The sequence below is a fragment of the Macrobrachium rosenbergii genome, chromosome 21 (assembly GCF_040412425.1).
Source record: "Macrobrachium rosenbergii isolate ZJJX-2024 chromosome 21, ASM4041242v1, whole genome shotgun sequence".
NCBI lineage: Eukaryota > Metazoa > Arthropoda > Malacostraca > Decapoda > Palaemonidae > Macrobrachium > Macrobrachium rosenbergii.
Genome location: NC_089761.1, coordinates 49,796,306 through 49,808,829, shown reverse-complemented (window position 1 = coordinate 49,808,829; position 12,524 = coordinate 49,796,306). Strand labels below are relative to the sequence as shown.

Here is a 12,524-nt window from a genome sequence, read left to right as displayed (position 1 = left end):
CAGACTCATTTTTACTACTCTTTTTGATGGGCATGGCTCAAGTACCTGTCATAGAAAGGGGACTTCTTACTTCATGAAAACTGACGGACAAGTACTTTTGAGAGTACCTCAACTTTACATGAAGCAGAATTTTCTACCAGTTCACAGTACTGTTTCTGACTGGCAGCAGTTTTCAAGGGGTATTACATACTTTCTGCCTTATGTTCAGCTTGGGCTTTTTTAACTTATCACTGTAACCGTAAGTTACAAAGTTACAGTGCCTTTAAGGGCACAACTCCTTCAGATCTCAATGGATTTCTTACTTTGTCACAAATGGAGGGTTGTGATCATTAAGTGAACAACCTTGTCCCCAAGCAGCAGGTAAAGTACCAGAGCTTACTAACACACAACAGCAGAGGGTGCCATTTAGATGGCCTCTTTTGTTAATGAGATTAGGGTGGTAATGGTGCAGTTCCTGTTCCAGCAGGAACATCCTTCTTGACCTTGGTAGGTAGTCCTAGGTCTCATGATGCCATGAGGTATTTTGTATCACTTGTGCAAACCTTTGCATTCATTTCTGTTTGATACAGCTCTGAAGTACTGATTCGGACTTCTTGCTGCTTCACTTTTTAAAGCAAGTATTAAGATGCACTTGCCAACTGACAAAGTTTCCTGTGGGAGACTTCATGGTTCTTTTCTTGAGTAGCCTAACCTTCTCTTGCCTTAGGAAGGCCACTCAGTCCCAAGACCCTACTACTCAGGTCAGTTATTTTGTCACTGACAAAATAATTGACCAGGAATCATGACCTCCCTTGCTTGCAAGGCAACAAGTATCCTGGCAATTATGTGGTGGTTTTCAACTTCAGTTAGTCTATGGGAACTGACCTCCCACCTAAGAAGCCAGTGTACTATAATAGGAGAGGTTTGTATTCCTCTACGAACAAATAATAAACAGTAATAACAATTTACTATTTACTAGATATACAACCTAGAGTCTTTAATCTTTAGTCCCATCTCAACTGCCCCACTCAGTCTCAGCAGCCAAAAGGAAAGTGAGTGCAACAGTCTGTGAGTGTGGGATAGTCCCCCACTCGCCTTCTATCTCCACCTGTTTGTGCCTTGTTACGAAGTTTCGATTGGTTTCTCCCTTGCGCTGATACTCTGGTTTGTATACCTTAGAAAAATACAAATTATTCAAAATAATTAATGTTTTGTATTATTTGGGGGAAGAGGAGTTTAGAAACCTTTGGTTTTTTATAAACAGAATAAGGCAGCCTAAAAGTTAACTAAGCGTGCCTCCTTAGCTGCACATAACTCCTTTGGTAAATTTTTATTGGCAGTTTGTTATTTTGCCTTCTGATCTCTTAATTGATGTCTGTCAAAATCTCCAGTAGCTGTCTTGTTTATGGATGAAGTTCATTCATGTCTGGAGTTGTACATACTTTTCTCTTATTTTACAAGTCAGGTTTTTGTAAGGTATTGTTATAAACAAGATGATAATCATTAACCTCTTCACTGATAACTATTATTACAATTGCCATAATGTGGTGTTATGTATTTTAGGTTTAAGACCCGCAACACATATAAAAGACATTTGCGGACACGCCATGGGAAGCTGTTAACAACTCAGGGTGCCATTATCATTCTGTCACAAGAAGAAGCAGATCGTATGAAGAAGACTCAAGGAAGGAAACCTCGCCGTCCTCGCCAGCCTTTGCAGATCATTAGCCCTGAGACTGCTGCCCAGATGGAAGAAGAGCAGATTTGGACTGATTTTGAAGAAGGAGATCACGAAGATGAATTTGAGTTTGAAGAGGAAGACGATGATGATGGAGAGGATCAGTCACCTTTAGATCTTACCAAGAAAGTTGGACGGGGGAAATTCGAATCCCTCCCTCTGACGCAGCTGAATGGAACTATTTTCGAAAGTATGGGAGTGCAAGCGATGCCTAATGGCAAAACAGGCTTCTTGTTGAGGCCAAAAGTGAGTGTGAGCAAGAATGAACTGATGCCTAATCTTGGAATTTATGTTGATCCTAATAATGTGAGCAAAACTGCTCAGATAACAGAGGAAGAAGTTGAGTTTAATGAAGAAGTGAAGGGTGCAGTTGAGAATACAGTTGAGGATGTTCGCACCTATGTCTTCCACTCAACATCACAAAATAATGCTGTGACAAAATTTAATGTTATGCCTAACCTTGGAATTTATGTTGATCCCAATGGTGTGAGCAAACCAGTTGACATTAAAGAGAAAGATGTTGAGTTTAAAGATGTACCTGGTGCTGTAGAGAATGTAGTGGAGGATGTTCGTACATATGTCTTCCATCCAACGTCTCAGAATAATTCTGTGCCGAAAGTTAATGTTAAGTCTTCGTGGAATACTGTAAATATTGACTTAAAGAGTTTAGAGAGAGCCACTAACTCGCCCTCAGAAAGTGTTGTGTACTGTGAGAAGCAAACTGTTTTGGAAACTGATCACACTAATAAGGGACCAGTACCAGCAACAACTGTTCTGACTGATAATTCTGCTGATTATTTGGGAGATAATATAAATCCTGAAGAAGTTATTACAATATGTGCTGGTGTGGACAGTGGAGGAAAAGATGTAGTATTGTCTCCTCTAGTGGAAACACATACAAGCAGTGCTGGAGTAAAACCTGACTTCTTTACTGTCAAGAAACCTGTGAAATGTTATGGCCGTCCTGGGTATACCTCCACAGATAATAGTAATAGTGTTCTGTCATCAAGTGGTGCAACAATAACCACAAATCAAGTTGATTCTCAGAGTCCTGGTGTATATTTCATTGTTCAAGGTCAGGATGGTAGGTTGGCTAAGGTATTTCATCAAAGTAATGGCTCTGTTAGCAAACCCAGTCAGCAGATAACTGTTCAGTCAACTGGTTGCAAGTCAAAGCCTTCTAATGATTCTCTGCCATTGTCATCAAAAAACAGAACCACAGTGAAACCTGCCAAATCAGAGCCCAAAATTACAAGGGAATGTGTGACTGCTCAGTCTGTAAAGCCTTCAGTTGTTTCACCTAAGGTAATTTATAAACCAATCAAAACTTTAACTCGCAGAAATATAGGTATAAGTCCAAGTGATAATAAGATAATCATCAATAAACAGGTTGTGAATAATGTTGTGGTGAAAAATCACATTGTGCAAAATGGAAGTTTAGTAAAAGTGAAATGTGAAGAGAGAGATGCATCTCTGCATATGAAATCAACTTTACCAATAGTATCTGTTGTACCTGTGACTAGTGCTGTACATTCATCTCCAATAATAGTTACATCAGGAACTTCTCTTAACAAGTCAGCCAGTTTACCCGCCGTAATAGCAACATCTGTAGGAGGCACTTCCAGTGTAGTGGAACCACCATCCAGTGTTGTTTACACATCAGTTTCTCCCAGCTCAGTGTCACTAAATGCAATGCAGACTCATCAAACACCAGTAATTTTATCAAGTTCAGATATAGTAACCTCAGTAACACATCTTCCAAGGAATACTTCATCCAGGGTGTCAGCAGGTGAAACCAGTCAGAAGGCAGTTTTGACTTGGCAGGGTCAACCATCTGCAGGGAATTTCATAACAGAATGTATGAACGACACATCTACAGTGATGAAGAATAATCTTAATGATGACCACAAGGCAGATTTAGATAATGGTATCTTGTATACTGATGAAGATCCATTTGTTACAGTGAAAGAGGAACTGTTATTGGAAAATGTAGAAATTATTGACAACCTTGATAGTGACCATCATATGAATGTAACAGTAAATGGCATTGTGCAGAAGGATGGTACTGTTACATTTTCTAGTTCAGACGTGAAACTGGAGCCGGGTTTAAACTCGAATGTACCTTATGTGGACCATTTAATACAAGATGAGATACCACTTCAAGTAGCTTCAGGCATTTCTAACAGTTAGTTGAGATTCCTCATCAATAAATTTATTGCCATTGACTGATACGTCCTAGCAATGCCTTACATCATCTGTCCATTATATCTGGTCCCTCTGCCACAGTTTAAGTTAAGGCACTTGCTTGTAATTAAGGTGTGATTACTTAGTTAAAATACTTACTGATTTGTATTTGCCAATGCCATGACATTAACTTTAAAATGTATTGATCATCAATTTTGTGTCCTTTGGAATACTGATGTTTGGGAAGTGTATGGTAAGTGAAGCAGAAATACTAAATACATGGTATTACTCTACAGTAAGAATAATTTTGAATTCATACTACCAACCATGCTCATTTTGGTAGATTATACAATGATTATTTGAGAAATGATTGTTATATTAACAAAGCTGGCTTAGTTTAATAAGCTTTTTTTTTTTATTTTTACATACTTTATAATGTGGGTACTCTTGAGTAGAAATGGAATTGTTGGGATCCAGAGTATTTTCTGCATTTAATTGCAAATATTTACCAAGGTTCAGGTTAATGCTTCAGTCATATCTTCACATTGCAGCTCCTTTGTCTCTCTACATTACCTAGTAGGTATTCTTTGTAAACAGTTAATCAACAGAAAATATTATTTGTATTATGAACCTTCAAGCTTGATGCTGAATATAGCATGACATCATCTCACAATACTTTTTGTTACCACATGTATGAATGTTGGGCATTTTTGAAGTATATAAGGATTTATGTATGAGCATTAGGATGGTGTGTTTATAGTGAGTGATTTTTATTAGCTGTAGGACTAGTCTGGCAAATGTTAGTTTTGATGAGATTTTAGTAAAGATTTTTCTTTAGTTTCCCCTGAAGGAAATGGAGGTTTTAGTGTACCTTTATAATGGATTCGTGTTATTCATAGCTTTCTAATATAATAAGGCAAAAACATGAAAAGTATATTTTTATACTGCATTTATATACTCGACTCAAGATCTATCTTGTATTCAGTACATTCATGTGTGTATGTACATGTAAGTAAATATTTCCTTCTTAATGTCAATGTGATCTTCAGTACTATTCTTGTGATAATAGATTGTAAGGGAGGTTGGCAAAAGTCTTTTGTAATGTCGAAGACTAACCTATTTTCTTATTCAAGTCCAAATAAAATCATGACTGATCATATGTGAGATATAAGGATAAAAGCACTAAAAGCAGTGGTATATGGATATTGCTTTTATTTACTGCATTCAAGTTGGGGACTTTTTATTGTCCAAATGGTATAATAATATATTGTAGTTTTTGCAGAAGAAAACTGTAATGCTGTACTCAGTGAGCTGAAGCATGGAATTATGGTATAATTTATATGGTTTTGAGTTATAATGGGTATTCTTATCTTGTGATATATACAGTAATACTGTATTGCAGCAGTTCTTTACAGGGAGATTATGCAATCAAAATCTTGGAGCATATCTTTATAAAAAGATTAATTTAGAGATGTTGGCTGTACAGCTTGACACTTAATAACTGTATAGTGAACAGTGATCATGAATTATCATAGGCTTTTATGAAAATTTTATAGTATGTAAAGTTCTCACATCTGTATAAATACAAGTTGAAGATAAGCTCAAGTTGCATTATAATCATCAATGGAGTAGTGCACAGACAAACAGTATGCTGGTTTATTTTTCTTTAGTAACTTAGGTTGTGATGTCTATATCTTTTATGTTGCATAAACTATTATCACATAACACAGTACATTGTGAAAATGCCAATGATGATGTTTGGGTAAATGAGAATGTACTGTTGTGTAATACCAAAAATTTAGTTTTTTATACTGCATTGCTGCAAAAAGAAAAAGTCCCTTCATTAATGAGACTGCTTGCTTTGTAAGTCATTTTTTGTTAGCTATAAATCTATTCTTTATTGCATACTTATTGGAGACATCAAAATATGAAAACTTCAACACAAAGCATATGCTGTCATAGTTAATTCATCACTCTAATATGCTGGATTAACATGTAATATGGTCATGTTACCAACTGAAATAAAAGTAGAAAAACAGTACAGGCGGTCCCGGTTTTGTGAGGGGTCCGTTCTTGTAACCGTCGAACCGAAAATCGTCGTAGCCGGAAAATCGTCGAAAATTGTCAAAAAATCATAAGAAAACCTTACTAATGCTCTGGGTGCGGTGAAACGATGTAAACTGCATTATTATTAGTTTTACATCAAAAACCTTCAAATTATGATTATTCTGCCGTTTTAGGGCCATATTTCTTCCGTCGGTTGGCGTGATCATAACATGGTCATGTAAGCCAAAATAATTTCTGATGAATATATTTGAAAAGCGTCGAAAAGTAGAACCGTCGTAAACAGTGCCTGTATAGGAAAGTTCACTTTATATAACCTTAGCACACCAAAGAGCAGTGCAGCAATTTTATTGAAAGCATGTGTATGTTTTACAAACAGGAGAAAGATGTACCTGTGGATAGTAATCTAGTTATTTGTATTAGCCTAATGGTTGATTTAGTATGTTGCATAATTTTTGTGGTGTTCCTTGAGCTTTTGAGTTCACCAAGTGTAATTTATGGCATCAATATTCATAAGATTTGGAAGTTTAATGCCTAAGTGTAATCTTCTACCTTACAGTGAAAGAAAGTTGAGCATTTTTTATATTGTGAAATTTGTTATATATGTCAGCTGTACTTGTTTTTGTGGTTTCAGCCACTTGTTCATCGATTTATTTTTGTAATTTACTTTAGATACTGTATTTTATTTTCAATATATTTTCTGAAGAGTACACTGAAAGGATACTTAGTTACTGTGTTAGCCTACATAAAGAAAACACTTGCGATTACTTGTTTAACTTGTCAGTTTTAAATAATTTAATGATAGGTTTCAAAGACTAGCCACGAAATTGAATTTTGATAGTTATTTGCACATGTACTGTATGTACAATTTTTCTTTAATAAAAATCTTGTATCCTTTTAGGCCCTCCTCCTACTCCTCTTGATGTCTTCCCAAGGGATATTTTGGTCCTGGTTGTGTTTGTGTGTTGAACTGAAATTTTAAAATGTTGGTTTTTGCAGCTTAAATAAATTGTACAAAGATCAAGAAGTGCCTTATTAGGTGCCAAACCCTTTGAATTATTTTAAAGTGCCTTCATTAAAAAGCTGAAGTACATTTTGTAATGATGCAAGTGAATTGGAATTTTTTTTTTATAAATACTTTATATAATTTGTATGTAGGGATATTTACAGAAGCCTAAGTTGTTTCTCCAGAGAAGAAACCATGTATCAAAAAATATACTAAACTATAATTTTGTAATGAATTGTGTTACCGTACTCTGAAATGATTGATACTGGGTAGAATGTTCTCAGTTTTTCTTGTGACACTGAATGCTCTATTTTGTTAGTGTAGCAGCTGGTGTGTTTGAGTGCCTTTGTGTTTGTGAGAGTACTTTGCATGAGGGAAAGAATTAAAAAGTACAACAGTGTAAACAATAGCCAAATTCTGTAGGACAGTGCATTATGAATGTACTTCGTACACTCAGATCTACAAGTGTGCTAATACATTGTGAGGGTCAGTATAAAGCATGTATAGCTTAGCAATAATAGAATCTTTGTACCATTACATATGATACATTCTATATAAAACTTATATTCTTTTATACTTTAGTAAACATTGATATACATATATGTTGTGTTCTTTACCTGCACATTTTTCATTTGAGGATGTAACAAACAGGTTAATTTATAATCAGTGAAAGCAAGAAGTCGAATCTGTTAAAATACGAGATTGAGCTAAAATTACTGTGATTGTGGTATGAAAGCTAGATTTATGTTCACAAAATGTTTGGTGGGTGGATCCCTGGAATCTATGGATTTTCCCACCTGACTTGAGACGCAAAAGAATGGGGCTAAATCGGTTGGAGTTTTCAAATCACACAACCAGCAAGCTAACTGCTATTTATAATCATATATTTATTCCAACCACTATATGTAATTATCTTGGCCCCAACTTTTCCACATTCACCAGTAATTATGTTGTATTTGCCAAAATATATTTGCTTCCTGAGTCTTATTTTGATTTATACTTATATTCATAGTCCAGTGATCATGAAGCTCAACCCAAGTTTGAATCCTGAATGTTCTCAGTGAGTAGAATAAGTCTCATTATATAGGGCAAAACTGTAATGGAAAAAGGTATGCCTCAACATAGAACACATTACAAAAGTTTATTTTGCTCAACTCTTAACACTGACTTGTGGTAAGATGTAAACTGAGTTCATTAAGTTTATTGCATAAAATGTACTTGAAAAACAAAAATCATATGCACTCTTCTTTACCTGGCTGTTTTTGCTTGCAACATGGGCAGGATGCGTATCAGGATTAATAATAGTACTTAGTTTGATAGGACCCCATAGGGGGGTAGCGCCGTCAATGCACCTCATGCAATGCACTGCAGGCATTACTTAAGGTTCTTTGCTATGTGCCTTCGGTCCCTAGCTGCAACCCCTTTTGTTCCTTTTACTGTACCTCCTTTCATATTCTCTTCCATCTTACTTTCCAGCCCCTCCTAAAAATTGATTCATAGTGCCACTGTAAAGTTTTCCTCCTGTTATACTTTTCAAACCTTTTACTGTCAATTTCCATTTCAGCGCTGAATGACCTCATAGGTCCCAGTGCTTGGCCTTTGGCCTAAATTCTATATTCAATTCTGTTTGCTAGGAGTTTTAATTATCTTGGCTACTACTAAAATGTGGAATAGTTTACCTAGCACAGTTGTAGAATCTTCTGATCTCTGATGTTTAAGCAAGGAACAAATTCAGTCCTGCTTTCTGCTTAAGTCCCCTGATTTCAGGTATATTGGTTCTATTTTCTATTTCATATTTATTTACAACCTATTCCTATAACTTTTCTGCTGGCTGATTTCCCTTTGGAGCCCTCCTAAGTTTAGTCTCTCGACTCTCTCCTTAAAGGTTTTCAGCTGAAGATTTAAAAAAAGAAAGATAATATCCTACCAGTATTTTTTCTCCATTAGGTGGAGGGTGAGGTGGCAGTGTATGTATTATGCTTTGGGGCTGCCGCTGGCCACTGCTTGGTTAATAATGGGCAACAGCAGTCTATTTTTGACACGTAGTATAGACTTGAAGGCACCTGTGTCCACCAGGAACTTCCTGCCACAGGAATAGGTGTCCATTTGGGCTGTGGTGGAAATTATAATTTTCTTGTCTGGCTGCCTTGCTCATTTTTTTCTTCAGCTGCATCCAAGGGTGCAGTTCATGGCTGCCTTCCCAAATTTAAAGTGATGTATGATGTAGGCACATAACAGCTGTAAGGGCACTATTGCACAGTGCTGGCCTGCATGTGCAGTGTTTTGACTAGAGACCTTCAGCACATTACCAGCCTCCTTCAACAGATACACCACGGTTGTGCCCTCAGTGTTGGGGAGGGCACCCCAGATGTTGGTTGGCCAGTGGCTAACCATATATCTCTATCCAGGTTGTCCTTCTTAGGATTCCTTTTGGTGTCTAGTTGTGGCACTGTCAGTGGACACTTCAGTTTGATCTAGTGTCTCCCAGTGGAGTGTTCAGCAAGTCGATGGCTTTTCAGGCATAGGCGGGTGGTGGTAAGAACGTATGCAAACCTTTTGTCCTGTGCATCCAACCAAGTGCAATGCCAGAGAAGAGGGCATCTGGGATATCCTCAAGGACATGGTCTGTTTTTTTGCTGAACTCATGACCTTGCAGAGGTGGAATTGTATGTCTGCTCTTTGTACCCAAACAGATAGTTCACTTAACAAGAAAAGGGGCAGGCAGAGATTGATTGTGTTCTTTTTTGTTACTTTGCTCATGGATATCCTGTGGTATTTCTCCCTACCAAATCATGCCAATAAAACTCAGCACAGCCGTATTTAGCCTGCTGGTCGACAAGATTTATGTGTGAGAACTGTGGTGTTTAGGATAATCTTAGAAGCTCTCAAGAGAGAGCACTGCATTTAGTCCATTAGTGGCTTTTGTCTCAGCAGGCATGGCTGTTGTAGCACAATAACCAGCTTGGTGGTTGTGAAAACCATGCTGAGTCTACTAACAATTACTGAGAGCTAGCCAGAGCTTAATTGCTATAATTAGTCCATTAGTGTTTACGGTATATCTTGAGAGGCATGGTTATAGTTAATGCATCAAATGCCCGGGGTAACTTGAAAACCATGCTGTGTCTACTGACTTAGTGGAAGATGACCTTGTGCTCTTGAGCTTAAGCACCACAGTTAGGTCATTGGTGAATCTTTGGTTAACAGGGAATGGCCATACTGTATTTAGTTGACAGTCACCAAGAGATCACCAGTACAAGGTAAAATACAAGCAGGAGTCTTGGTGTCATGAGGGTGATAATGTGGTTATATGTAGGTTGATTGGGTATGTGACTGAGACCAAGTTTCAGGTGATGTGCATGATGTATGCACATGTGACTGAGAACTGTGACAGAACAAGCCAATCACAGACAAACTTGGGAAGTAAAATATCTAAATGTCACTCCATAGTGCCTCACTGCAAAAAAATGTTATTTTCATAATAAAATAAATTTTTGAACATACTTACCTGGTAGTTATATATATAGCTTAAGTCCCTGACGTGACGGCAGAATTTCAAAACTCGCGGCAATCGCCGATGGGTAGTCAGGTGGTCCACCTAGTGCGCCCCTCTACCCAGGTAACTGGAACCATTCTACATATTCCTCAGATCTTCCATGCCCCTAGTCTCTAGAGGGGAGGAGGGTGGGAATTTAATCATATATAACTACCAGGTAAGTATGTTCAAAAATTTATTTTATTATGAAAATAACATTTTTAAACATCTGACTTACCTGGTAGTTATAAATATAGCTGATTGACACCTTTGGTGGAGGGTCAGAGACAGCCAACATCTTTGGAATTTTGCTAAAAACTTAAAAACCAACTAAAGGTTCTTACCTGGTTTAAGGAAGCTGACTTCAATGAACTCCCCTCATTATGTCTGCATTCCTTAAGAGATCCAGCGATCCACCCAGGGGGCTGAAAACCTCTAGGGGCTGTCAACCGTGTATACCAACCTCTATGTGACAGACAACCTTTTAATACCCTTGTTCCGGCGCTACCAAGGAACAAACTGAAGTAAATGACTAAAATCAATGATTGCGGAAGATTGCGTCCAATCTCCACAAACAACCATAAAATTACAACTATTCCAAGGCAAAAATCAAAAGGGGCATTGATTTATGGGATTGCAGGGGTAGTCCCTTCTCCCACTACTGAGTTAGCTGCTATAAATGGTCCCAGTGTATAACAGTCTTCATAAACAGTCTGAACTTGTTTCAAGGTAGTGTGAGGCAAACACTGACTTGCTTCTCCAGAAGGTAGAGTCCATGATACTTTGTAGGGACCTATTTTGTTTAAAAGCTACAGAGGTTGCTAACTGCTCTGACCTCATGGGTTTTAACCTTTAGAATATTAAGTCTGATTCCCTTGCATTCTGAATGAGCATCTTTTCATCAACTGTCTAATAAAAAGGATAACGCATTCTTTGACATTGGTACAGAGGGCTTTTTTAACTGAACACCAAAGCCCTCTGACCTGCCTCGTAAATCTTTTGTCCTTTGCAGGTAATATTTTAGAGCTCTTACTGGACAGAGGACTCTCTCTAACTCCTCACCTGCGATCTCTGCCAGATTCATAATCTCGAAGCTTTGGGCCATGGTTGAGATGGACGTTCATTCTTTGCTAAAAACCCCAGTTGTAGAGAGCAGATAGCTTTGCCTTGTCTAAAACCTATACGGTTTTATTGAAGGCATGAATTTCACTGACTCTTTTAGCTGTAGCTAAACAAACTAAAAAAGAGTCTTCATTGTGAGATCTTTTAAGGAAATCTCTTTGTAAAGGTTCGAACCTATCACATGAGGAACTTTAGGACCACATCTAGGTTCCACGCTGGTGAGATCTTGACTTTTCTCTTGGATGTCTCGAATGATCTGAGAAGGTCTTGGAGATCCTTATTGGCAGACAAAGGTCCAAGTTTCTGTGTCTGAAGACCGCTGCCAACATGCTTCTGTATCCCTTAATAGTTGAGACTGAAAATTTACGTTCCTCTTAAGGTAAGATGAAGAAAAGTCTGCTATCTGGGTCACAGAGGTACTGGTAGAGGACACAGGAGTTGTTTTACACCAACCTCTAAAAATATCCCACTTGGATTGGTATACCTTGATGGTAGATGACCTCCTTGCTCTTGCGATCGCTCTAGCTGCCTCCTTCGAAAACCCTCTAGCTCTTGCGAGTTTTTCGATAGTCTGAAGGCAGTTATGCTGTAGACCTTGGAGGTTTTGGTGATACCTTTCCAAGTGGGGTTGTTTGAGTAGATCTGGCCTTAGCGGCAGTTCTCTCGGCGTGTCCACCATCCATTCCAGTACCTCTGTGAACCATTCTCTTGTTGGCCAGTAGGGGACCACTAGAGTCATCCTGGTACCCTCGTGGGACACGAACTTCTGAATGACTCTGTTTATGATCTTGAAGGGGGAAAGCGTAAACGTCCAGGTTTGGACCAATCCAAAAGAAACGCGTCTATGTAAGCAGCCTCTGGATCTGGCACAGGAGAGCAGTAAGTTTCCATCCTTTTCG

At 38.0% G+C, this 12,524-nt stretch overlaps 1 protein-coding gene across 5 annotated transcripts in view; it reads left to right on the top strand.

Annotated features, from left to right (window-relative positions):
* LOC136850174 (uncharacterized) overlaps nt 1–4,840 on the top strand; it is a 50,866-nt gene extending 46,026 nt beyond the window's left edge. For all 5 annotated transcript variants that reach the window (XM_067123805.1, XM_067123802.1, XM_067123803.1 and 2 more), the window contains one exon: nt 1,543–4,840. In XM_067123805.1, coding sequence (XP_066979906.1) covers nt 1,543–3,907 — 2,365 coding nt within the window. In that variant the 3' untranslated portion in view covers nt 3,908–4,840. The remainder of the gene's footprint in view (nt 1–1,542) is intronic.
* The last annotated feature ends 7,684 nt before the right edge of the window (nt 4,841–12,524 follow it).